Below are 27,510 nucleotides of genomic sequence, written 5' to 3'. Positions count from 1 at the left end.
GCAACGTTATGACACTATCACGGGATAGCCACCAGACGTCCCTTGTGGAAACTTCCCTGAAAGTTCTTCACAGAACATACCAAGTCCCAGCAAAACTCATACTATATTTCCTCATACTATATTTCCAAATGTCTCTGACAAGTGCTTCAGGGGATGTAACTCATTAGGAGGTATGAAACATATTTGGTATAGTTGCCCTTTGGTTTCTAATATATGGTATAAGGTGAAGCTCCTCAGAGCAAATGTTTGGCAGGAAAATCCAATTAGACCCCTTGGTCTTTCTACTGGGAGCAAAACATCTGAGATTTTATAATAATTTACACAGACTAGTGAACTTTTTATTTATGGCCACTAAAATTCAGATAGCAGCAATGTGGAGGTCCTCTTCACTTTCCATTTCACGTGTAAGAGAGAGGCTAAATGCCATCAAGCTGTATAAACGTATTGAAGCCACCAGAGCTGATAAGTGGGACCCTTTTTTAAGATTTGGAGCCCATGGATAGATTTAGATTCAAACCCGCAAGTAAGCCAAGCTTTACGTCTGTCTCCCTGATGGAATGTTTTGTATGACAGAGGAAAATATTAGTGATAAGCGAGTATACTCGTTGCTCGAGTTTTCCCGAGCACGCTCGGGTGGTCTCCGAGTATTTGTTATTGTTCGGAGATTTAGTTTTCATTGCGGCAACTAAATGATTTACAGCTACTACCCAGCCGAAGTACATGTGGGGGTTGCCTGGTTGCTAGAGAATCCCCACATTTAATCAAGCTGTCTAGTAGCTGTAAATCATTCAGCTGCGATGAAAACTTAATCTCTGAGCAGTCATAAATACTCGGAGACCACCCGAGCGCACTCGTTCATCGCTAGAAAATATCTGTACGAATCACTAGATATTTAATTATATTTAATTACATGCCTTTGATATCTTATGCTGTTAACACTGTGTACAATAGTAGATTTTAAATTGGTATAAAAGATACTGTGGATAACCTACTTAACCATTTCTTGTATTAGCCCTTGTTCCCCCTCCCATTCCTTTCCCCAACCTACCCAAACCCACACTTGTGCGTTATTGTTAATGTTACATCTCCCCTGTGTGGGAGAATTTCCAATAACTATTTTCTATAAATATTATATTTCAATAAAAACCTATTGAAACTAAAATTTCAGAACATGGAACGATTTTTCTGTCTATTAAGGCTTAACACTTGTAGGAGACGGCTTGGGATATAGTTAGCAGCTTTAGTTTTCTGCACTGAAAGCACAATGATATAATTTCTATTAGGCCGGAGTCACACATGCGAGAAACACGTCCGTGTCTCGCATGTGAAAAGCAAGCTCTGGTGCCGGCACTTCGGAGCGGAGCGTGCGGCCACATAGCAACACATGGAGCTGCACACTCCGCTCCGAAGTGCCGACGCTTTTCACATGCGAGACACGGACGTGTTTCTCGCATGTGTGACTCTGACCTTAGTGTGCTGCTTTTATAATCATATATTCACTGCCCTGTTATGTGAAGTAGGCCTATTTTTCCCCCTCCCCCCATGACGAGTGGTGCCCAGCAGCCTTTAAAGGTAATCTTTCAGTAGGAAGAACCCTCCTAAGCTGTCTATATGGCCATCTAGGTCATAGGAAGCTGAATAAAATGATACCTTGATATCAGTGATCCGATGCCTAATTCCCGAGAAATCCACATTTTTCTCATATGTAAATGAGCTGTTAAGATCTATGGGCCGGACATAGATCTCCATGAGAATCTGCCTCCACAGCTTATTTTGCACGAAAGGAAATGTTACCAGTGTGAGTCCTGTAAATCAGGAGAGCAGACTGTCAGTCATTACATGTCCCACACTGGTAACGCCTCCTTTCATTTATAATAACCTCTGGAAGCAGATTTTCAGGGAGATCTCTGACCTGCCAATAGAACGTAACACCTCATTTACATATTAAAAAAAGACAACCTGGATTAAGACATTGGATAAATGCCCATATAGATGTCCTAGGAGGGTTGATTTAATCCTACAGACTCCCTTTATAAGCAGAAAACGAGTTAACGTTTATGTGTGATATGTTGGGCCTGGATAATCCTTTCAACAAGATTTAAAAAAACTGTAGACTATATTACATGGATCTTAGACAAGATGATGCTGGTCTACTTACTTTGTAAATCCATGTTAAAACAGCATTAGGGTATGTGTACAAGCAGTCTTTTTGCTGAGATTTTGGAGCAGTAATTCAACGTTTCTGAAGCGTTTTTACATTTGAAAAGTCTCTCTTCACTTTCAGATCCCAAAACTCCAAGTGCATGTAGTTTGAAATTTTTCATTAGTGAGTGACTCTAGCACTTAAGAGGGGTTTTTTTTTTTAAACATGGACTTTACTTAAATAGGTAATTGAACCAAGACCTTGTGAACAGGGAGTGCCCCACCACACATTTCACCATGACACAAATTAATACACAATCAAGACTACAACCATTAAGAAATTTATTTTACAGCAGACAATTTTCCAGGAAACTGCCAGTGATGAAGTATACAAAGGTTAACATTGGTTGTAAATAGTCTTTTTTTTAACATCTCCTATTTATTTCAAAACTTAAATTAATTTGCGATATAATTTAAAACTGGATTTCCTTGTCATAACTTGAAGTAAAAAGCCAAGTAGTAATATGACAAGGACCATACGTAATCTTGTAGTCTTTAAATCCATTTTATTTCACGTTCTTCAAGAAGCGACGTCGCTCCCTTTCTAGCAGAGTTTTGAAAGTCTCTAAAAGAAAGATGAGGCTGCAATATGAAGGATCCTCTGTTGAGAAAGGCAAAACGGTTGGCTACATGTTGTTAAATCCCATCATTCCTTTCATGTTACCAGCTGCTCCTTGTTGAAACTGTCTCATCATAGACTGTAGACCGGCCATTCCGCCTGCAAATCACAAGGACATTCATTAAAAATCAGCTTTTGTTACTCAGTCCACAAGTAAGGTCGTTCCCAGGAATACAAGGGGTAGGTAGTTCGGAACTCAAACGCCAGAAATGGTAACAAGTCAGCAACATTACGAAATTTATTAATAAAAGCAGCACAGCAACAGCTTATAGCGGCACAGTTACAAGCTCAATGATTGCACCCCGATGGGCGACTGATTAACGCAGTTCCAGCTTCTCTGCCCTGACTTACTTCCAGTCTATCATAGCGAAAGGCAGTACTTACCCATGTGTTGTAAAACCCTGGGGTCCATCATTTTTGCCATTTGTTGATTTAGTTTGGCCATTTGTGAAGGATTTACATTCTTTGACATGTCACCACCTGGAAGTTAAAAGCGCAAAATAATACGAACGGAAAAGTCTGTGTTATCCATTAAAAAATGCCATTGAGAGTAATGTACAATATATTAAAAGTTTTTTTTTTTTTTTAAGTTACAATGGGTAGCCTTGAAGATCGCATCTTTTCTTCTATCTATACTTACTGGGAATCCACTTCCCACTCTGACTTTCTCTGCCAGACCAGAAGCGTTGACGCCTGACCCTGCAGCTAATCAGTGACCGCAGCGGTCAGATAACTAGTCGCTGACATCATTTGTGGTCTAGACGGAGACTGTTGTAGCAGATACAAATAATTTTAAAAGTTCTCCATCTAATGGCAAATTTATAATACTTCTTGATAGACTTGTACCTCTAAAAATATATCAGAATGTTTAAATTCACATACATTACACATACACACCTTTGAAAAGTCCCTTGATGCCACCCATTTTCTTAACCATTTGTGCAAACTTTGTGTATTGTGCTAAGAGCTCCTGTACATCTCTTGTAGAGACTCCCGACCCCCTCGCCACTCTCTGAATTCTCCCAGGCTGTTTGCTGAAGAGTTTGGCACCATCCGTGTTATCGAGTTCTACAGAGAACAGAAAAAAATTTACATGCAAGGCCCAAAAACCTGCAGAAGATGCTTCCCATACCAATTACAATAATATTGTAATATTGAGTGTTGATAAAATTCCCATTTGCTTCTGGCTGCCTTGGCAACCTCCTAACAGCTGATCAGTGAAGGTGAAGAATCTCAAACCTCCACCGATTTGATACTGATGGACTTATACTCAGATATGCAATCAAAGTCATGGATAACCTCTAAAGGTACCGTCACACTAAGCGACGCTGCAGCGATACCGACAACGATCCGGATCGCTGCAGCGTCACTGTTTGGTCGCTGGAAAGCTGTCACACAGACAGCTCTCCAGCGACCAACTATGCCGGTAACCAGGGTAAACATCGGGTTACTAAGCGCAGGGCCGCGCTTAGTAACCCGATGTTTACCCTGGCTACCAGAGTAAAAGTAAAAAAAAAAACAAACACTACATACTTACCTTCCGCTGTCTGTCCCTCGGCGCTCTGCTTCTCTGCCCTGTGTCTGCCCTGCTTACACAGGGCAGAGAAGCAGAGCGCCGAGGGACAGACGGCGGAAGGTAAGTATGTAGTGTTTGTTTTTTTACTTTTACGCTGGTAACCAGGGTAAACATCGGGTTACTAAGCACGGCCCTGCGCTTAGTAACCCGATGTTTACCCTGGTTACCAGCGAAGACATCGCTGAATCGGCGTCACACACGCCGATTCAGCGATGTCAGCAGGAAGTCCAGCGACGAAATAAAGTGCTGGACTTTCTGCAGCGACCAACGACATCACAGCAGGATTCTGATCGCTGCTGCGTGTCAAACTGAACGATATCGCTAGCCAGGATGCTGACTGGCTGACGGATCGCTAGCGATATCGTTTAGTGTGACGGTACCTTAAGTTTGTAATGCCATAGCACAGCAGCCTCGTTGTCATTTTTACTAAGAGGCAAAATTAAAGGGGTAGTGTCATAGAAGGTAACCCTTGTGTATATTAGCTTACAGACATTTTATGGGGCTTACTACCTTGGTACAGTGGCGTAATATTAAAGAATGGTGGTCTTGAGACAATCCCTTTAATTATAGGAAGTCTAGTATATATTCATGTGAATAGTTGCGCTCTATCGTAGATCGTAGAACGTAATCTTACCCTGATCGTTCATACTATCCATTATGGTCATAAGTTTCTTAAGTCGTGCCATTGATTCTTGCTCATTACCCTTGCTCATAAAATCTTGTCCAAAACCAGGAATCATGCCCTAAGAGCAAATAAAAAATAATAAGGAAAACCAAACGCAAAGCAGCTACAAAGGGGGGTTATACATATAAACGTACAAAAGAAAGGGGCCACAAGATTAAAAAAAATACAAATAATGCCCAACATGTTTAACTTTTGGGGAACTGCAATTTGTGAACACTCACTTATGGTTTTTGCTGATAGTAACAAATGCAATGCGATTGCTTTAAGCCATGGCAATGTCGAGACTTTGGTGACCTGACATAAAAATCGCATGTGAACTCCAATGTGGTAGCATTGCAGTATGCAATAAAACATGACTGTAGGATTTTTTTTTACTGCAATCTGCATGAGACTTTGTGGTTAGATCCCTCTTAATTGTAATGCAGAATCAACAAATCAACAGCAGGTGAAGATTTTATTTTATGCTGTTCCCACTGCGGTATAATTAGGTAGTGATTAGGCGACTACATTCTTTGGGTCAGTGCTATTACAGAGATACCAGATTTATAACTTTTTTTAAATCTTTGGCTGCTGTCACACACCAAGATGGTTTTTCCATCACCATATTTTGAGAGGAATACTTTTTCCATATTTTGGGTGACATTCATGTGACTGCTTGTTTTTTTTTTGCGGGACAAGTTGATGTTTTTATTGGCCCCATTTTTGGGCACATGACATTTTTTGATCGCTTTCTATTCTGATTTTTGGAAGGCAGAATGAACAAAAACCAGCAATACAGGAACTGTTTTTAATCCATTCACTTTGATTAGACAGCTTTATTCTACGGGTCAGCGATCCCACATTTATATAAATTTTGTATGTTTTGTCATTTTTACACACATTTCATAGAAAAAAAATAGTTTTTTGTGGGACAAGATGGTGTTTTCAACTATACTGTTATTTATTGTTTTGTTTTTTTTTAAATTTCCATTTAACGTTTTGATCGTGTTTTATTCTACTTTTTGTTTGGCCGTATGGTGACGTTTTTGCCACTTTTTCTTCTTTTTTAACTTTCATTAGTCTGTTCACTGGTATAATGCATTGCAATTGACCAGCATTGCAATGCATTATACCAGTCAGTGCTGCACTGACAGAAGTCTTTTAGACCATGCTCCTGGCATGGTCTAAAAGGCTTATCGTAGCTGGCTGACCCGGAGGTCATTATGATGACGTCGTGGGGGCGCCAATCAGTATCCCTCTCCCTGCCTTCTAAATACTGATGATACATGATGTGCCCATAAGTCAAAGGTCGGAAACCCTTGTCCGTGCATGACGTATGGGTAGGTCGTGAAGGGTTTAAATTGGTAACACCCAAGATAATTGCATAAGTAGCTATCACAGTCATGCTGCTTGCAGTAGTTCTGCAGCAAAACACTTACCAAAATCTGGCTGAATGGACCCATTTTCATGATATTTTGAAACTGTTCATACATGTCTCGTAATGTGAACTGACCTTAGAATAAGAAAAAGCAAGGATTTTTAACTTTCTTAAAAGAAAGGTTTGAGACCTCCCAAAAAAAGTCTCATATTCATTTTTGGAATATAAAAATATATAGTAACCCCACAGACACGGACACCCAGCATTAGTTGACATATTACTTACCATGCTTCAATTTCTCTATCAGAGCCTCATTGTCGTCTAACTTCAATTCATTCACCTTATCAATCAAACCTTCAATATCTCCCATTCCTGTCGGAAACAAGATGATTAACAAAATAAAATAACTTTTCAATGGGAAAGCAGACCCACACACAATAAGACATCTTGAGACATTGGCACTTTTCTTTACTAAAAAGTATTAAGAGAGGTTCACACATGTTTATTTCACAGTCCGTATATGGACTGTAATGCCTGAACTTACAGCCCCAGACACATAGGAGGCCGTAAATTCAGATTAGGAGACCAGCAGCAAATATGGGCTTCGTGGTCCGTATATGGGCCGTGAAATACACTTGTGTGAACCAAGTAAAAGAGGTTGTATTGGTATGGTGTGGCAATTAGCGGATTGTGGTTGCTCCATCTTATCTGTTTGATTATCAAGTCTGTATATAGTGTACCCATCACACAAGACAAGCCTTTATGGAAATAGATTTTTGCTATGTTATAGGTCACTAGGAAGTGCATTTAAATAGAATGACTGCAGTTCCACAAATTAAAAGTCTACCCTGAGGGTGCATAGAGACGACAGTGTAAATTTGTCTGAGACTCAGAAGACTGGCAGCGGGTCTTCTGAGCCTAGTGTGACAGCCTCATAGAAATATATGAAGCTGTCACGCTCTAGTCAGGAGACTCGTAGCCATACCGCACATTGCAGTCCGACCTCAGATGGATTTACACGGATGTCTGATTGCGCCCTCCATGAAAATACTTCCATGGAACTAACTTACCTAGTAGTTTGCTGATAAAAGGCTGCGTTTTAAATGGCTCAAAATCATCAATGTGTTCTCCAGTTCCAATGAAAATAATTGGGCTCTTTGTAGCAGCAACACTAAAAATATGCAATGGAGAAATCATGGATTTTGTGGGTGCACAGCCTCACATGATAAAAGAAATATAAGTAGCACAATACCATACACAAGGTCATTTAGAAATAAATACTGCTGCCGTAAACATTAATGAGTGAAATCAATAGACTTACGCACTAAGCGCGCCCCCTCCCTTCGCGTGACCATCCAATTTGGTGACAATAACCGATGCTACGTCTACTTTATCCTTGAAGGCTTTGGCCTGAGATTCACAAGCCTGTCCAATTGAGGCATCCATAACGTATACAATGTTATCGGGTTGCTAAGTATTGGATAAAAAAAAAGAAATACAATTACACATTTTTAGAATAGTAAACTTTTACTAAGAAATTTTTTTTTTTAATAATATTTCTCATGGCTTATGTATAATCCTCGCTACACAGGTTATCATTTATGTTGGTCTCTCCTTACTTTATTATGTTGAAAAAAAGTGAAACTCCTTCACCCAGTGGTGAGTACGGTATATAGACACAGAGGTGTGTGGCTGTAGAATAAACATTAGAAATATATGCACCACAGCAATGAATCTTTCCGATCCTAAACCAGAGCAATTTGCAGGTCCCAGCCACCATCAATGGGAGTGATTGACAGATGTCATTTTCTTTCAAGATGACATGTCATTTTGCAAGACTGTAATCAGCGAGTGTTAAGGACCAGCGACATGGGACCAGAGAGAAATAACTCCGTTATCAATGTGCCAAATATTCAGCCAGTGTTGGTTTACCATCTCTCGTGTGACTGCAAGCAAAGGCAGATTGCACGACTTTGGGCCAGTTCACATGAGTGTGTTATATGGACATGTGCGCCATGGACTACACACTCTCTAATTATACCCAATGTGCCAGTGTACATGGTTTCCACCCCCACAATTTTCTGCATGCAATACATGGCTCCGATTTATGGACCAGACTAGTGCTCCTCCTGCATACACCGCTGCATAGGAACCAATGTAACATCAATTTGTGGACATGACTTTCCTGAGTTTTAGTATAGCTGTCTAAATGTGGCCTTAAGCAAAATTCACTAAACCTCAAAACTTTGATTTGCGCTGCTTTTGCCTGCATATGTCATTGCGACAGATGTAATCACGCCGCATACTAATGGAAAGCTAATAGATTGTCTTACTATGGCATTGGAGACTTGAAGCATTTCTTCAAACAGAGAATCTTCTTGCTTGTGTCGACCACTTGTGTCCACAATAATTATTTCAAAGTTTTCATTTTTGAACTTCTCCACACCTTCATAAGCAATATTTACCGGATCCATCTCTGTATAACTATGAGAAGAAAAGATGATGGATCATTATCGAGTGTTGACAACTGACCTTGATTGAAAACTAGAAGAAGAGATTTGTTACCTTCCATAGAATGGAATTCTGGCTTTTGTAGCGTTCTGTTTCAGCTGATCAAAGGCACCTGCAAAACAGTATATGATCTACTGGTTACATTTAATAGTCCAGGGTAATAAGCAAGTAAATTTGGACTCTTGAAAAGATAACCACGAGCCGCTCATCGCACCGACTGGCTGCAAACAACAAACACATGGAGCACTGGCAGAGACTCAGCGCTGGACCCAGAGAGGGCGAGTAAAGTAGAAACTGCACCATGGGTTTTTCAATACCAGAAAGCACCCAAAAACTAAGGTAGATATGGGTCTAGTGAAAGACCAGTGTCCACCTCCTACTGACACTAAGCTAAAACTGATTAGCCTAATGCCAGTTGGTGGGAATATACTACTGAGGAGGAGCTAACATTTTGTGCATAGTGTCAACCTCCTAGTGGCAGCAGCATACACCCATGGTTTCTGTGTCCCCAATGAAGCTATAGAGAAACCCCCTTTAGGTTGTGTGCATATGACGTCTAACGTATCTGTCAAGTCACAAGTGGAGGTTTGTGCGATGGCTCCAATGCTGGAGACTTTTCTCTGTCGCTTCATTGGGGGACACAGGTAACCATGGGTGTATGTTGTAGTCGCTAGGAGTCTGGCACTATGCAAAAAAAGGAAAATAGCTCTTCCTCTGCAGTGTACACGCCACCAACCGGCACAAAGTACCTCAGTTAAAGCTTAGTGTCTGTAGGAGGCAGACCTGGATCTTATCCCAGATCCGTCTTTTCCTCTTCAGGTCACCTGTTGTGTTTTACTAATCTTTTTCCTTTGTCTTTCACGTTCTTCAGCGTAGCGGGGTGTAATTTCTCACTCTGTTTTCCCATACTTATGCGGCCGAGAAAGCAGTGTGGTGTCACCCACATTGCTCACTCTCAGACCCACAAGGCAGGACCTAATCCCCCGTCAACTTCACGGGTGTTCAGGGTGATTCCCGGTGGCCTCCCCCCTTCCAGAAAACCCTCGTCCGCTCCCCCACCCTCCCCCGCAGCGGAGCATGGCACCGTAACATTTCTGTCCCTTAGCAGGGGTCTGGCCAGCTTTGTTCCCTGCACAGCCGCGGCCATTGTTACCTCAGCCTAGCCTATAGAACTCACCAGGTCTCCCGCCGCGCATTTGAATTTCGCGCGCTCCCCTGGTTTGCGCGCATCTTCTTGGCGCCTTCTTCCCTTATTTCTTGCCGGTCGGCTTATCCTCCTGGCTAGACACTCCTCCCAGTGCATCAGCCAATCAGTCTCCTGGTTTTCCCTTTCACCAGCCGGCGTTTCGTAGCCACCCCCCCCCCCCCCCGCTCTGCACGCGTCTTCATCCTCCTATCGGAGCCTTCTCACCTGGCTGGTACACCCCCCCGGCGTTTAACCAGAAGGGCAATTTTTTTCTGTTTCTTGCTCCACCCTGCATGCCAGCCAGTCAGTCAGACTTTCGCTTTTACTGGCCGGCAGCTTAGCCACGCCCACCGCTCCGCATTCTCAGCGTGGCCAGAAGCCATCGTGGATCCTGTGCTTCTGCTGCTCGTGTACCCGGTCCGAGACAGTCTTTCTCTTGCGCATTTGACTCAGATTTCACCTCAGCTACCTGCGGACATTGGACAAGGGGGACCGCTAACCCAACGGTCTTCAGCTGTCTATCGCTGGCATCGGGTAGGCTCTGCCCTCTCACTTTCCTTGCCATGTTTCCCTATATAGCCACTCTTCAGCAGTTTCACCAAGGCTCATCTTATGCCCAACTCTGCAGGGGCTTCTTGTCCCCCGTTTGAGCCCACTGTGATTCATTACACCTGGGCCCGCTGCAAATGAAAGTGGTCTCCAGGTCAGCCGTCCCCTTTCTGCCCCTTCCTGCAGTCCTTCCACTATGTCTGCCCCACAGGAGCATTCTAATGCCCAGGATGAGAGCACACCCCTCCTTCCAAAGTGGGCTGTTGCCATGTCACAGTCGGTTTCGGACCTGACAAAGTATCGCAGTCCCTGGTCCAGGTCCTGGAACGTGTTCCTCTTCAATCTGCGTGCACCAGTGCTCCCAACGCCCCTCAGGGTGATTCGCACACACCTGACCACGACCTTCACAGGGACAGATTGAGTACAAGGCCTAGGAAGCGGGCTCTCTACCTCTTCGTTCGGTTCCCCAGGTCCCTCTGCAACATCTAAGGTGTCCTTTTCTCCCCATTCCCCCTCCTCGGAGGCGGCTTTTGGGTTGGACGTGGACTCCGAGTCTGAGTCCGATTCGGACCACACCTCAAAAATGCAGGACATGGTAGATAGCAAAAATAAGGCTGTTACCAAAAACGCTCATACTAAAAGAGGATGAGGGTCCTGCTCAGGAGCACTCAGTTTCCTTTAAGCGGGTAAAACATCCATCCCGGACCTTTCCCAACCACAGAGCGTTTGAAGCGACTATGGTGAAACATTGGGAACATCCCGAAAAGCGTTTCCCAGGAAGGGAGCAGCTAGATATTCTTTAGCCCAGACCTTGTCGGTAAATGGGCAGAATCCCCTAAGGTGGACCTGCCGGTTTCTTGCCTGTCTTCCAAGAAAGTTCTATCTCTACCGGATGGTGTGTCTCTTAAGGATGCTACGGACAGGCAGATCGAATCTTTGGCTAAATCAGCCTTTGAAGCGGCTGGTGCCTCTCTCTGCCCTAGCTTCGCTTTCACCTGGGTGGCAAAGTCCATTTCTGCCTGGGCCAAAATGCTCCGCCAAGGCATCTTGGCAGCAGCTCCTCTTGATGAGATGGAAGATTTGGCAGACCAGATTTCCCACGCTGGCAAATATCTTCTGGCTGCCTCTTTGGATGCGGCCGGTTATTCCGCCAGGGCTAACAGCAACATCACTGCTATACGCCGCATCCTCTGGTTGAAGGCGTGGAATGCAGATCCACCCTCAAAAAAGTCTCTCACGAACCTGGCCTTTCAGGGTTCTAGGCTTTTTGGGTCCAAACTGGACCAGATAATTTTGGAAGCTACCGGGGGAAAAGTACTTCTCTTCCTCAGTCCAGGCCTAAATGTTCTTTCAATAGGAAAGGGCCTCTGCCTTTTCGTTCCTTTTGTCCCTTCTCTTCTTCAGGGTTTCCTCCCAGCAGGACCGCTCTTCCACCTCAGGGGAAAGGAAGAAGCCGTCCTTCAAACCGGCTCCTCACTGGAGGCCAAAAGGTCATTCCTTCAAGTCATCTGGTTTCCCGCTCTCACAGGTTCTCTTCTAAGTGACGGGTCACCGCAACCTGGGGATCTCTCCAGGGTGGGAGATCGGCTTCTCCTCTTCAGGGACGCATGGTTGTCGGTGGTTGACGATGCCTGGGTCAGAGAGGTAGTTACGTGTGGTTACAAAATAGACTTTTCTCCCCACCCAAGCAGACGTTTTTTTCTGTCTCACCCGCCAAGACTCCAGTCTCAGGCCCTAGGGGTTCTTCAGGCTGTCTCTTCCCTTCTACGAACAGGAGTAATCGTACCCGTTCCCTGAAACGAACGGTTTTCAGGGTACTACTCCAATATTTTAGTAGTCCCGAAGAAAGACGTATTGCTCCGTCCGATCTTGAACCTCAACAGTTGAACCGCCACGTTCAGATCCGCCACTTCAGGATGGAGTCCCTAACACTCGGTGATCGCCTCCATAGAACCAGAAGTTCTTTGTTCTGTAGACATTCAGGATAATAATAATCTTTATTTATATAGCGCCAACATATTCCGCAGCGCTTTACAGTTTAACAGTTTCAAACACAACAGTCATAGGTAACAACAATGTTAACAATACAGTAATAAAGCAAAATAAGACAAAATAAGACAACCCTGCTCGTGAGAGCTTACAATCTACAATGAGGTGGGGGAGATACAAAGTACAGGTGTGTATTTACAATTATGTATTTACAATGATGGTCCTGCCATCTTCATGGAGTGGGGGGTAGATGGAGATACTAAATGGGCTACACACACACAAACATAAAATGAGTTTGATTAGGGAACGTGATAGGCCGCTCTGAACAAATGAGTTTTGAGCGAGCGCCTAAAACTATGCAAGTTGTGGATGGTCCTAATATCTTGGGGTAGAGCATTCCAGAGGATTGGCGCAGCACGGGAGAAGTCTTGGAGTCGGGAGTGGGAGGTACGGATTAGTGCAGAGGTTAGTCGAAAGTCGTTTGCAGAGCGCAGAGTTCGGCTAGGCCGATAGACAGAAATGAGGGAGGAGATGTAAGGGGGTGCGGCACTGTGGAGAGCTTTGTGGGTGAGAACAAGTACTTTGAATTGTATCCTGTAATGAATGGGCAGCCAGTGTAACGACTGGCGAAGAGCGGACACGTCCGAGTAACGATTGGCCAGATGGACAACCCTGGCTGCTGCATTAAGGATAGACTGGAGAGGGGAAAGTCGAGTGAGGGGAAGGCCAATTAATAGAGCGTTACAGTAGTCCAGACGGGAGTGGATTAGGGCTACAGTGAGAGTTTTTGTTGTCTCCATGGTGAGAAAAGGGCGGATTCTAGAGATGTTCTTTAGGTGTAAGCGGCACGAGCGGGCAAGAGATTGTATGTGGGAGGTGAAGGAGAGATCAGAGTCAAACATAACACCCAGACAGCGTGCCTGCTGCCGGGGTGTTATTATGGTTCCACCCACGGAGAGGGAAATGTCAGATTTAGGGAGGTTAGTAGAAGGCGGGAGCAGAAGAAGTTCAGTTTTGGAGAGGTTGGATGCTTATCTCCACATTTCTGTTTGTGTTCAGCATCAGAGATTCCTTAGGTTTGCGATCCAGGAGGATCATTATCAGTTCATGGCCCTTCCCTTCGGTCTGGGCTCTGTCCCCAGAGTTTTTTTTTACCAAGGTCATGGCAGTGGTCATGTCCGCGGTCATGTCCATTCTTCGCTTCAAGGGGATTCTCATAATTCTTTTCTTGGATGATCTTCTGATAAAGGGGCCGTCCCGTCGAGAGTGCGACCAGAGCCTTCATATCACTCTGGTCCTTCTCGGCTGGATAGTCAACAGAGAGCAGTCCTCCCTGGTCCCAGCTCAGCGGCTGGTGTTGCTTGGTATGATGTTCGACACAGCCCAGGCTCGTGTTTTCCTTCCAAGGGAGAAGTTTTCATCTCTCTGCCAGGGAATCCGCTCACTAAAGCATCCAGCTCCTCTCCCCCTACAGTCCTGCATGATAGTTCTGGGGAAGATGATGACCTCCATGGAAGCCGTGCCTTTTGTCCAATTCCACACCCGTCCTCTGCAACTGGCCGTCTTGTCTGCCTGGGACAAAAGAACCATCTCCTTGGACCGACCCATGCTTCTGCCCCTAAAGGTGAGGCAATCCCTGACCTGGTGGACGCTGCCCGCCTCAGTCCTGCGCGGAAGGTGCTTTCTCCCTCTCCGGTGGCAGGTCATCACTACCGACGCCAGTCTCCTCGGTTGGGGAGCGGTCTTCCTTCATCATACAGTGCAAGGTACCTGGAACGCTCAGGAAGCTGCTCTTCCCATCAATCTTCTGGAGATCAGGGCGATTTTTCTCGCCCTTCTCCACTGGCAGTCCTCCCTCGCAGGCAAGCCAGTCCACATTCAATCGGACAACACCACGGCCGTGGCTTACATAAACCACCAAGGCAGGTCTCGCAGCAATCAGGTTATGGCAGAGGTGACAAGGATTCTGCGATGGGCAGAACGTCACGTCCCTACCATATCAGCCGTTCACAATCCGGGGGTTGAAAATTGGGCTGTCGATTTTCTGAGCCGTCAGAGTCTTGCATCGGGCGAGTGGTCTCTCAGTCCCGCCATCTTCAACCAGATTTGCCAGCGATGGGGCACCATGGACGTCGATCTGATGGCTTCTCGCATGAACCACATGGTTCCTCGGTTTGTAGCTAGGTTCCGGGACCCTCTAGCCATCGGTTCCGATACTCTGGTAATCCTGTGGTCTCAATTCCAACTGCCTTATCTTTTTCCACCTCTCCCTTTGATTCCAAGGGTCGTGAAAAAGATAAAGGCAGAAGGGATCCCGGTAATCCTGATAGCTCTGGACTGGCCAACGGGCCTGGTACGCGGAGCTGGTGAACATGCTAACGGAAGTCCCCTGGAGGCTTCCAGACCGTCCAGATCTTCTCTCAGAAGGCCCGCCTCTTCCACCAGAGTTCTCAGCCTGAGTTTAACGGCATGGCCGTTCAGGCCGCAGTCTTGAGGAAGGCTGGTTTTTCTCACCAGGTCATTCAAACCATGATTAGGGCGAGAAAACCAGCATCTTCGCGCATCTGCCACAGATATTGGAAGGCCTTCTTCCGGTGGTGTGAGGAAAACAATTTGTTTCCAATGTCCTTTTCCCTTCCTTCCATCCTTAGATTTCTTCAAGCGGGTCTTACCTCGGGTCTGTCGTTCAAGACTCTTAAAAGGACAGGTTTCTGCTCTGTCAATTCTCTTCCAGAGAGATCTGGCTTCCCATTTCCAGGTAAAGACCTTTCTTCAAGGGGTCGCCCACCTGGCACCCCCTTACCGTCATCCGATAGACCCATGGGATCTTAACCTTGTCCTTGATGCACTTCTGCGCGCTCCTTTTGAGCCCATCCAAGACATTTCTTTTTCTCTCCTGTTGTGGATAGTGGCTTTTTTAGTCGCCATTACATCCATCAGGAGAGTTTGAGTTAGCGGCATTATCCTGCCGTTCTCCGTTCCTGATTCTATATCAGGGCAAGGTGGTTCTCAGCCCCTTTCCTTCCTCCCAAAAGTTGGTTTCCTTATTTCACATCAATTAAGACATTGTTCTTCCTTCTCTATGACCCTCTCCGGTTCATCCCCTGGAGAAGTCCCTCCACAAGCTGGATTTGGTCAGAGCTATTCGAGTCTATCTTTCTAGGACTGCTTTTTTTTGTCAGTCCGATTCCCTATTTGTCATCTCTGAAGGTCATCGTAAGGGGCTCCCAGCTTCTAAGTCCACTATTGCTTGTTGGATTCGTATCGCAATTTTGGAGGCATGTGTAACATGTAATCCCTTTAAAAGTCAAAAACTTTAATGAAAGAATAACTTGGTTTAAAAATACCCTTCCCAGTGCAGACAATACAAAATAAATATAGAAGGTCTTAAACAATAACCTAGCAATTCCCTATATTTATCTGCTGTCCCTACCTGGCAGTGGAGGTTGGCACCCTGTTAGATACGATTATTTGGTGCCCCCACTCTGCGGCGGCTGTCCCCGACTAGCCCTGATAAATCCTACTTTTCTATAGGTGGGAAAACAATAAGCAAAATGAAGGGATAGTGCTTATTATAAGAAATAGGCTATTGTAAAATTTTTGACCCCCATCAACAGAGTACTGGTTTCTCAAAAAAATCCTATAAGGCCCATATATCATAGATGCCCCGGGCCTCGTTAGGTTGATTGGCCCCTATGATAGTCAATCTGAGACAGTGTCCCAAATCATGAAAAAACATTGGGGCATCCGGTTGGCGGACCCAGGTCTAAAAGACTTCATTTCACCTATACCAAGCATTACCTACAGGAGGGGTAGATCAGTATTTATCAGGGCTAGTCGGGGACAGCCATCGCGGAGTGGGGGCGCCAAATAATCATATCTAACAGGGTGCAAACCTCCACTGCCAGGTAGGGACAGCAGGTAAGTATAGGGAATTGCTAGGTTATTGTTTAAGACCTTCTATATTTGTTATTGTCTGCATTGGGAAGGGTATTTTTAAACCAAGTTATTCTTTCATTAAAGTTTTTGACTTTTAAAGGGATTACATGTTACACATTTGATTATGGTAGTTTCCCTAGCTCTATATTATATGTCTTTATTAGCAAATTAAAATTGGAATGGCTAGTTTTCTGTCGGGCCCTATCAATACCGAATCATGGGCACAGGATGCGAACATAGTTTTTTCAACTAGTGGGACTCCTTGAAAACACAGAGAATCCACCTCTAAAAAATCTATTCAGGGATATCTATCTGTGTTATAAAGAGAACATAAAAGGTACCTTCACACATAACGATATTGTTAACGATATCGTTGCTATTTGTGACGTAGCAACGATATCGTTAATTAAATCGTTATGTGTGACAGCGACCAACGATCAGGCCCCTGCTGGGAGATCGTTGGTCGCTGAATAAAGTCCAGAACTTTATTTCGTCGCTGGACTCCTGCTGACATCGCTGGATCGGCGTGTGTGACACCGATCCAGCGAGGTCTTCACTGGTAACAAGGGTAAACATCGGGTAACTAAGCGCAGGGCCGCGCTTAGTAACCCGATGTTTACCCTGGTTACCATGCTAAAAGTAAAAAAGAACAAACACTAGATACTTACCTACAGCTGTCTGTCCTCCAGCGCTGCGCTCTGCACTCCTCCTGTACTGGCTGTGAGCCGGAAAGCAGAGTGGTGACGTCACCGCTCTGCTTTCCGGCTCCCAGACAGTACAGGAGGAGAGCAGAGAAGCAGAGCGCAGCGCTGGAGGACAGACGGCTGTAGGTAAGTATGTACTGTTTGTTTTTTTTTACTTTTAGCATGGTAACCAGGGTAAACATCGGGTTACTAAGCGCGGCCCTGCGCTTAGTTACCCGATGTTTACCTTGGTTACCGGCATCGTTGGTCGCTGGAGAGCGGTCTGTGTGACAGCTCTCCAGCGACCAAACAGCGACGCTGCAGCGATTCGGATCGTTGTCGGTATCGCTGCAGCGTCGCTAAATGTGAAGGGGCCTAAAGGCTTGGTGGGAGATAAAAGGATTGGAAAACTACATCAAGATAGTGCCAAGGGGCCTTCGCACTGCAATTAGACCCTCCCCACGCACGGCAAACCCTACTGCATTGGCAGCCTGGACCAAAGAGTCGATTGACTCCTCTGTTCGCTTTATGCAAATTTTGCTCACAGAAAAGAAAAAAAACTATTTGAAGAGTCCAGTAAAAAATTAAATCAACTAATTGAACAAGTGCAAAAACAAATCAGACCCTGACTTCACTAGACAGGAAAACTTCCTACAAACATATGTAGAAAAGTTTCAGAGCAGACTGAAGGAGAGGAAACATTAACAGTTTACAAGAGATTTGGGTGAATTCAAGGAAAATAAAGCATATGATTATCAAACAAAAAAGACTGTAGAAATATCCTCATCTGATAACAATACATTAGATACTGAGCGGTCTGAACAGGGCCCAACCATCTATCGTGATAGAGTATCTAATAATAGATGGCGTGCACTCAGAAACCAATACAGACAAACTGGGAGGGGAGGAGATGCAAAGGGGGCTTTTGGCAGTACACTGGCGTCATCATCACAAATGTTTTCCTCCGCGCCTTCATTGTCTTTTTTTTTTTAGGCAAGAGACCACCGATGAACTACGACCTGAGGAAAAGGCCCCAATAACACAGGGTCAAATAATCAACTTGACCTCATGGGTGTTTTCAAGAGAGGAATATGCAGTTTTACAAAAGGGACTCAATTTTGTCCCAACAAATTCCTTCAACTGTTTCAATTGGGTAAAAGATGTGAATTTACTTGGGCGTAATTTAAAATGGAAACTGGTTTTTCAGAAACATGACTGGGAGCAATGTAAAGAAGAAGGCCTCACTGAAGACGACCTTGAGGGCTATCAAGCCCTAGTTGGTCTCCTAAATGAAAATGAGAGGATTAGAGGCCAAGGGCCCTTTACTGATTTAAATAGAAAAAGCACAAAAATGCCACCAAACAATGACGTCACCAGCATCGATATTTTTATCAAGCTGGTTGAGGCTGATTTGTGCAAGATATCTAACAATAATCTCAGGAAAGAGAGGGAGACCAACCTCACAGTAAGTGAATCTCTGGCCCTAAATGAGCAGGAAAAAAATGCCAACTTAATATTCAAATCATCGGACAAAGGGGGCAACCTAGTGGTCATGGACCACCCAAAATATCTGGAAATGTGTAGTTTGCTCTTGAATGACAGGCAAACATATGAAATATTACCGAGAGATCCAACAAAACGTTTCTCCGATGACTTGCTGTGCATTTTAAATCCAGCTCGAGAGAAGGGTCTTTTATCAAAAAATGAATATACTTTCCTTGCTCCTGTTGCCCCAGTTATTCCATCTTTTTATGCCCTCCCCAAAATCCACAAGGGATTAACCCCCTTAAAAGGTCGCCCCATTGTGGCAGGTATTGACTCTCTTTCCCAGAATGTTGGAGTGTACGTTGACCGAATCCTGAGACCCTTTGTGCTGTCGCTGCCATCATATGTTAGAGACACTTCCCACTTGCTAGGCCTTTTGGAGGATGTTGCGGTGGACCCCCACACCAAATTGGCATCTATCGATGTGGAGGCGCTATATAGTAGCATCCCACATGTTATCGGCATCCAAGCAGTGGACCATTTTCTAAAAAACTAGAGCTGTGGAATGTATTGAACATAATAAATTTATCAGACAGCTTCTCCTTTTCACTCTCACCAGAAATTATTTCATTTTCAATGGGAAGTACTTCCACCAGCTCAGGGGCACGGCTATGGGGAGCCCCTGTGCCCCCACGTATGCCAATCTGTTCCTGGGCTGGTGGGAGGAAACCTTTGTATTCCCTGAAGAGGAGAGATAGTGGCAGCCATTCATTTGCCTCTGGGCCAGATACATTGACGACATACTGGTTCTGTGGTCTGGCCCAGAGGCGGAGTTCAATCGGTTTATGGAAGAGATCAACGTGAACAACATTGGTATGAGGTTCACATCTGAGTGCCAGGAGCAGAGTATTGCATTCTTGGACCTCACAATTACAAAAAAACGGGGGGGGGGGGGGGGGGGGGAGGGGGTAGGATTAGTGCCCATACCTACCGAAAACCTACTGCGACAAAGTTTTCTACAGTGGAAAAGTCATCATCCCATACCCCTTAAGCGCGGCATACCCAAGGGGCAGTTTCTACGTATTAGAAGAAACTGCTCTGATACTAGTATGTTTAAACAGCAGGCCAAAGATCTACATTGCAGATTTAGAGCAAGAGACTATCCGACTGATGTTCTAGCTAAATCATATAATTAAAGATCTGGAGAATGACCTCAGCAAATTTGATGAGGCTTCACAAATTCAGCCCTTCAAAGTTAAACTAAAGGAGGTCCTAGATAAATATGACAAGGAAATTAAGGACAAAAAGAGATCTAAATTTCTGAGAGATAAATCAGATTTTGACCGGAAAACGGTGTACAATTGGAGACATCAAGGCAACCAGAGACGGGGCAGGAATGCTAAAGTTAATGCCAGTGAACTAACACATAACAGCTCGGCCCCGGATGGACAATTGTCAAGCGATTTTTTATCCTCCGCGGAAAGCGAACCAGAAGTAGGTTCAGGACTAGGCAAGGGCGGAGGAGACGTAGGCCTATTCACTCGTGTTACCAGGAACAGGAACCACAGGCCAGTCTATCATCACCAACGGAGGAAAAATCACAAGTGACCATACAGCCCATTAATGACGTCCGTGAGTATGACAGCCTTACTAATAATGATTCTCTGCAAATTATCAATCTATCTGAACATCAGTTAAGCACTATTGAGACATCTGTGCTTATGAGGGGGTTGACTTTCTCACCATCGCAAGGCATGGATAAGTTTACACTCATCAAGGATCTTTTTCTCTTTTGCAGAAAAATTACCTTACAGGTCCTGCACAATCAGTCACATCCCTTGCCAGCCCTGATCAAACAGAGCAGAGAGTGCTTCAGGATCTTTTGGACTTGCTGGACGAGGGGGATTCCCCTAGAGGTAGGCCACGATTCCCACACAAGAATAGATCTATGGTGTGCCCCCCCCATCCACGGTTCCAGCGGTGAAAATCTTTTTTGAAATGGTCAAACAGGATATTGAGGCACTGTCTGTTACATCAGGTGGGGGCGCCAATCTTACTAGTCAAGAACGTAAGGCTCTGTTTGATCTCAGTAACAATCAGGAGTTCGTAATTAGAGAGGCCGACAGGGGGGGCAATATTGTCTTATGGCCCCATCACATGTATTTGGAGGAGGCTCATAGGCAATTAAAAAATCTACGTTTTTATCGCAGACTGCCTTCTGATCCCACAGGGGTGTATTCTACCAGGTTGAGAGCATTACTGGACAAAACTTTTGAATTGGGGATCATTAATGTGCATGAGCGGGACTTTATTTGGGTAGATCAGCCAACTACGCCCACTTTTTACATGCTACCCAAAGTCCATAAAAGTATCATCAAGCCCCCTGGTCGTCCCATAGTATGTAGCATTGGCAGTTTGTGTGAGAGGGCGTGTTCTTACATAGATTTCTTCTTGCAGCCCCTTGTGACCACACTTCCGTCATATATAAGAGACTCTTCACACTTCATTACGGTCCACAAAGGGGTGGTGTTGGCCCCGGGTGACATCATGGTCACTTGCGACGTTGAGTCGATTTATTCGAACATCAACCATGAAGATGGCATGCAGGCGGTTCTATTCTTCCTTGACCAACAGGTAAATTCAGATAGACTGCACGATTCTTTCATTTTTGATTTGCTGGATTTTGTTTTGAGGCACAACTTTTTTCTGTTTGATCGGACATATTATTTACAGGCTTCAGGTGTGGCAATGGGGGCGCGTTGTGCCCCCTCATTTGCAAATCTTTTTTTGGGGTGGTGGGAAGTGAATATTGTTTTTGTTTCTGAGCTTTATAAGAACAAGGTGCGACATTGGTCGCGTTTCATTGATGACATTTTTTTCATTTGGTCGGGCTCTGCGGAGGAACTCCTCCAATTTATGGACTTTCTTAACCACAATCCCTTTAATATTCTTTTGACACATCAGTTTTCTTCCGTTACAGTTTACTTTTTGGATCTGGAGGTCAGGTGTAAGGATGGTGTATTGTCTACATGCCTGTATCGGAAGCCTACAGCGGTCACTGGATTTCTCGACTATCGGAGTTTTCATGCTAAACACACGAGGGACGGGATTCCGACGGGTCAATTCCTCAGGGCCAGGCGGAACTGTACGCAGGACTCCGATTTTAGGAGGGAGGCCCAGGATCTTACGGCAAGGTTTAAAACTCGGAATTATCCCAAAAAATGCATCTCCCGGGCCTATCAGAGGGCGAGTGGGCAGACACAGGATTCCCTACTTGTGGCCAACAGGAGGAGGCCTGATGGTTACGTGCGGTTAATCACAGGTTACCATACCCATTGGTCTAAGGTGAGCAGGATCTTGAATGATCATTGGAGAATTCTAACTACTGATACACAGACGTCTCAGGTCATTAGTGCTCGGCCATTGATCACGGCAAGGAGGGTGCCTAATTTTAGAGACATACTGACTCAGAGCCATTATAGGAGACCCACATTGAGACTGAATCGTGGAATAGTTTTGAGAAGTTCCTTTCCATGCGGAGATTGCAGCATTTGTCCATACATGCACCCCGTTCGTGAGGTATTCTGCAATCCGGTTGATCAAACGCAACACAAGCTTAAGGCCTATATCAATTGTAAATCTTCTCATGTGGTCTATGCCTTGATCTGTCCCTGTCCTTGTATTTATGTAGGTCAGACCTCGCAAGAATTGCGACGGAGAATGCAAAATCATCTTTCTACCATCAACACGGCAAGTGTGGACAGTCGGAGGGGCAAGACGCTTTGCACAGTGGCCTCACATTTCTTACTCCATCATGGGGGTAAATGTGCCAATATCAGGATAGTCGGTTTGGAGTATATTAGGAGTTCGGGTAGAGGTGGCTCTCTTCACAAACGACTTCTGCAAATTGAGTCTCGTTGGATCTACCTGCTTCACTCTACAACGCCCCAAGGAATCAATGAAGATCTACATTTTACAGGCTTTTTGGGCTGAATTGGTCACTTGTGGTTCCAAATTATTATTACTTTCATTATTATGGCTGCTGCTGGACTGAATAAACCCTCTATGAGGGGGCTCTATGGCTGTTCCACTTTATGGACATGGGACAACACATATGAAGGACTAGACATGCTGGGCACCGCATATTGGACGCCAGGTGGATGTTTGGTGGCGCGATTGTGCCTTTTTTATTGGGCACAATAGCCTATTATGGACTGTACTGATGTTCTGTTTATATAGATGTGTTATGCAACTCTTGGACTTAAAGCATGTCATCATGTTGTATTTATATGTACACTTTGTAGACTTTGCATTAACATGTATAATTATTTATTTACCTTTTTGGTGCCAATATGCTCCATATGTTTGCTATATCGTTGTCAATCATGAGCATTCCTGCTATTATGTGTTTTGGTACAACTTATTTGTGTTGGGAGTGTCCTTTTATGGACGATCAATGGGCCCCTGTTCTCTTTACTCTGATCGCTATGTTCCATCCAGTCGCCCTCCTTTTTCTTTATTATATTTTTTTCTTTATTTGTTTATTCGTTTTCTCCTTTTGTTGCGGCCCTGTATATGATCGCTATGGCCGCTTCCTTATTCGCTGCTTCTCTCTGGCCTCAGGAGCCCTTACCTATTGTAGGTTTCTATGCGGACCGCCGGTTTTTTTACCGGCGCGTGCGCATTGAAACAGTGTGGGCAGAGACGTCTGCCCACTTGTAGCGGCCCCTGTCCTTTGCGCAGGCGCCAGCGGCTCCATTACTCTGTACTGTCTCTCAGTGCACGACTCTGAACTTCCTGTTCTGGCCCAGGGGGGCACACATGTCGGCGTTCACTGATCACCGTATTGGATATATAAGGACGTTATTAATTACGGTGAGTACTTCCCCTGACGAAGCGGTCTGTTGAACCGCGATACGCATTGGGATCTCCTGCCTGACGATCCCGTTCCACATCTGGCTGCTTGGTTACCATCCTTATTTTAGGTGACTTGTGGGTAACCGGGTACACACTGTCCCCTTTTTGGGTGTTGCTGCGCTCAGGGTTTTCCTGGCATTTTTGTCCGCCTGCGGTTAGCATGGGGTTTGCTGAAACATTATGCCTCTTTTGGTTATTCCATTAGCATTTGCACCTATATCAGCATTCTAACAGGGACTGTTGTTTCTATTCCCTGCCCCATTTTGGGGTTATGTGTTGTTTGTTCAGGTTTCAGCATTATTATATGCATTTATACCCTGTTGGGCTTCCGCGGTTTAATACTGGTATTGCTTTATGTGCAGCATGCGGGGTACCTTTGTTATTTATGCAGCCATTATCTGTTTATATATTCTTGAACGGGTCTGATGGGGGAGTTGTTCTTTGTATTTTTTAAATGTTTTTAAATGATTGTGTCACCAATAAAGTTGTTCTTTTTGATACTTACAATGGGTGGTGTGCAGAATGTTCTTTAGTGGCTTCTTTTTCTTTTGTTTGAGCTATATTGTTGTCAGCCAATTGTTTTTGCACCCCCGCTACTTCTTGCATTGATGTTCATATAGTGTAGTGCGCCAGCTCTTCTGGTATATCGGCTAAATAATATAATGAGGCACTAAGGAAAGAGAGGTCCGTGCTCCTTAGGGAAAAAATTACCCCAAGGGATGCCCCAGGCCTGGTTAGGTTGATTGGCACCTACGATAGTCAATCTGAGAGAGTGTACCAAATCATGAAAAAACATTGGGGCTACCTGTTGGCGGACCAAGGTCTAAAAGACTTCATTTCACCAACACCAAGCATTACAGCATTACATACAGGAGGGGTAGATCAATTGGTGATAGAGACTATGCACCAAACTATCAAAAACCCCAAAAAGCAGGCAAGTGGCTAGATAGAAAACCAATGGGTTTCTTTAAATGTGGAAACTGCTCTAGATGTCGGTATATGCTGCAATGTAAATGGTTCTCTAGCGCGGCCAATGGAAAACGATTCTTCATTAGGGATTTTGGCAATAGTAGGTCCTCGGGGGTGGTTTATAAAGCTACCTGTTCATGCCCCCTGGACTATGTCGGAAAACCGGTAGGGAACTGAGAATCAGGATTGGTGAGCATTTGGGGGATATTAGAAACAAGCGGGATACCCCGATTGCCCGTCATGTCAATGATGTACATAGTGGGCATCTGGAAGAGATCTCCTTCTGCATGATTGAATTAGTAAGACCTAAGCCAAGGGGAGGAGACTTGGATAAAGCTATTTTGAAGCGTGAGGCGGAATGGATTTTTAGAATGAGATCAGTGTCACCGTGGGGGCTAAATGAATGCCTTACATATACATGCTTTATATAAAACAGCTATTCTCTTTTTATGTGTGTCATTTTTACATCTTGGATGGACTATGTACTCTTTCCTGTTCTCATAGACCTTGTTGTGGGACCTTGGTTCGGAACCCATTCCCTAATCTTGATTTTATATCAAGTGCCAATTATGGTTAATCTATCTTGTTTATTATTTTTTTATTCCTTAAAACAATTTGTGATGGTTCGGATACTTAATTTATATGCCATTAGAAGATTAATGATGCACAATTTCTGCCTCTATTGGACATGACAGCAATTTTGGTTCTAACATGCATGAAATAATTAATTGATATAGGAAATAGTAGAGAGTAAATGATTCCCTACATTACACCTATTATTATAGCCATCTGCTTGGCTCATGTTACATATATCTTTAATCTACAAGTAAGCGTACATAGCAAGAGATAGAAAGGGAATTACTAACATATGTAGAAATGAGTTTGTTCTGTCTCCGCCATCAAATTTGTTACCTCCGATTATCTGTTTGCATAATTTGCAGGTTTCTCAGTTTTCTAGTATACAGGACCTGATATATTTATACCTTTATTTGTAGTGTTTTGGCGCCCTCTAGTGGTCAGTCATGTTGACAGTTCTATTTTCTGTTTTTGTGTTTTCCATGTCTGATTCTCCTCCCCCTTTGCAATGCATTATGGTAGCTCAGCCTCCATCTCCCTCCATTTTCTCCTCACTTCCTTCAGTCTGCTTTCAAGGAAAGACGCTTGTACTTCATCCCCCTTGCGATTGCATTGCTGGTATGTCTTTATGTTTTCTCTAGATAATTCCTGTTCTATATTACCCTAGCCTAGCCAGTTGTACTCCTAGTTCAGTTACTAGCTTTCTAAATGTTATGCATAATGTACATCATGTGTAGTATGTATTTCTTCTATACCATGCACTGATTCTATGTATATCATTGTTTACAATTTCACCGCATCAATATACCATTACGTTTAATAAAGCACAGACTCAACCACAGTCTCCTTATTGAACTCTGGTATAGCGGTTTAGCTGCCTGTATAGCTACGTGAGCCTGCCTTATTTAGTGAGGACAGAACAGTGAAACGGCAGCCATCCAACTAGTGGGAATCAAGTCACCGGCTACACAGAGACTAAATACAGCTACAGCAATCTCTGCACAGCCAAGCACTTTCCCAAGACACCATGTCTCACAAATCACACAGGAGAAGATCTGTTACTTCCGTCTCCTCAAAGACAACATCCACCAGCAGCGCGGTCGCCATTGCCCCCGCAAATGCTGAAGCCACCAAAATGTGAGCGAGCTTTGCTGACCAAGAGATGCAACTTAAATTAGAGAAAGCACGCCTGGATGACCAAGAGAGAAGGTCACGCTTAGAGAGAGCCGACAAAGAGAGAAGAACGCAGTTAGAGAAGGCATGCATGGATGCCACCTTAGAAAGCGTAGCAGCGAAAAGGGAAGCTGCCGCAGACCTCGCTGAAGCAGAAATCGCTAGAAGCCGTGCAAAATCCCAAGCTGCATAGCCAAAGCAGTATGTCGAGTCTGGAGTTTCCACTGCAAGACTCACCACAACGCGCATCTCAGTATGTTAATGAACTTCCTGATCCAAACTATAACCCTGAACCGGTACCAAAACAGGAATACGACATCTCCAGCGAAGTGAGCGAGAGTCGTCATGAGGCTCAGCTCCAGGACAGAAAAACTCGAAAACGTGAGGCAAAACAACTCTGCTAATGACTACCTTGCCCCTCACCAGGTAACCAACGTGGATCACCCTGCTGACACACTGTACGTCAGGCTGAAGCAATACGACACTGGCTGGCGCCACCCTGAGGAGACTAACAGGTACGAACGCACCTCACATCACTATCAGGGCGACCCATCACCAGTATACTCTGCTGGCAACCGGTTCACGACAGAATTTGCCAAGTTCTTCACACGACGTGAACTGGTTGCCAAGGGACTCATGAAATTCACTGACCAAGCTGAAGGTTACGGAGCTTGGAAAGCTTCCTTCCAAAATGTCATTAGAGACTTGGGGCTACAACACAGGGAAGAGATAGACCTGTTAGTCAAATACCTGGGAGAAGAGTCGGTCAAACACGCAGGAAGGATCAGAGACATTAAAGGGAACCTGTCACCTGAATTTGGCAGGACAGGTTTGTGGTCATATTGGCGGGGTTTTCGGGTGTTTGATTCACAGTTTCCTTACCCGCTGGCTGCATGCTGGCCGTAATATTGGGTTGAAGTTCATGCTGTGTCCTCCGTAGTACACGCCTGCGCAAGGCAAGAGTGTTTTGGCTCCCTCTAGCGGTCAGAGTCATGTTGACAGTTCTATTTTCTGTTTTTGTATTTTCCATGTCTGATTCTCCTCCCCCTTTGCAAGGCATTATGGTAGCTCAGCCTCCATCTCCCTGCATTTTC

General features: G+C 44.6%; 1 protein-coding gene across 1 annotated transcript in view; it reads right to left on the bottom strand.

Annotated features, from left to right (window-relative positions):
* Positions 1-2,467: 2,467 nt before the first annotated feature.
* The window catches only part of SRP54 (signal recognition particle 54), a 40,345-nt gene continuing 15,302 nt past the window's right edge, over positions 2,468-27,510 (bottom strand). Inside the window, exons 7-16 of the mRNA XM_069732138.1 lie at positions 9,005-9,062; positions 8,773-8,923; positions 7,761-7,909; positions 7,510-7,610; positions 6,725-6,811; positions 6,501-6,574; positions 5,032-5,140; positions 3,719-3,889; positions 3,206-3,301; positions 2,468-2,920 (exon numbers count right to left, since the gene is read on the bottom strand). Of these exons, the coding sequence (XP_069588239.1) occupies positions 2,829-2,920; positions 3,206-3,301; positions 3,719-3,889; positions 5,032-5,140; positions 6,501-6,574; positions 6,725-6,811; positions 7,510-7,610; positions 7,761-7,909; positions 8,773-8,923; positions 9,005-9,062 (1,088 nt within the window). The 3' untranslated portion in view covers positions 2,468-2,828. The remainder of the gene's footprint in view (positions 2,921-3,205; positions 3,302-3,718; positions 3,890-5,031; positions 5,141-6,500; positions 6,575-6,724; positions 6,812-7,509; positions 7,611-7,760; positions 7,910-8,772; positions 8,924-9,004; positions 9,063-27,510) is intronic.

Source organism: Ranitomeya imitator, chromosome 1 (genome assembly GCF_032444005.1).
Source record: "Ranitomeya imitator isolate aRanImi1 chromosome 1, aRanImi1.pri, whole genome shotgun sequence".
In the NCBI taxonomy this organism is placed as follows: domain Eukaryota; kingdom Metazoa; phylum Chordata; class Amphibia; order Anura; family Dendrobatidae; genus Ranitomeya; species Ranitomeya imitator.
This window is presented reverse-complemented; position numbering and strand designations above follow the sequence as displayed.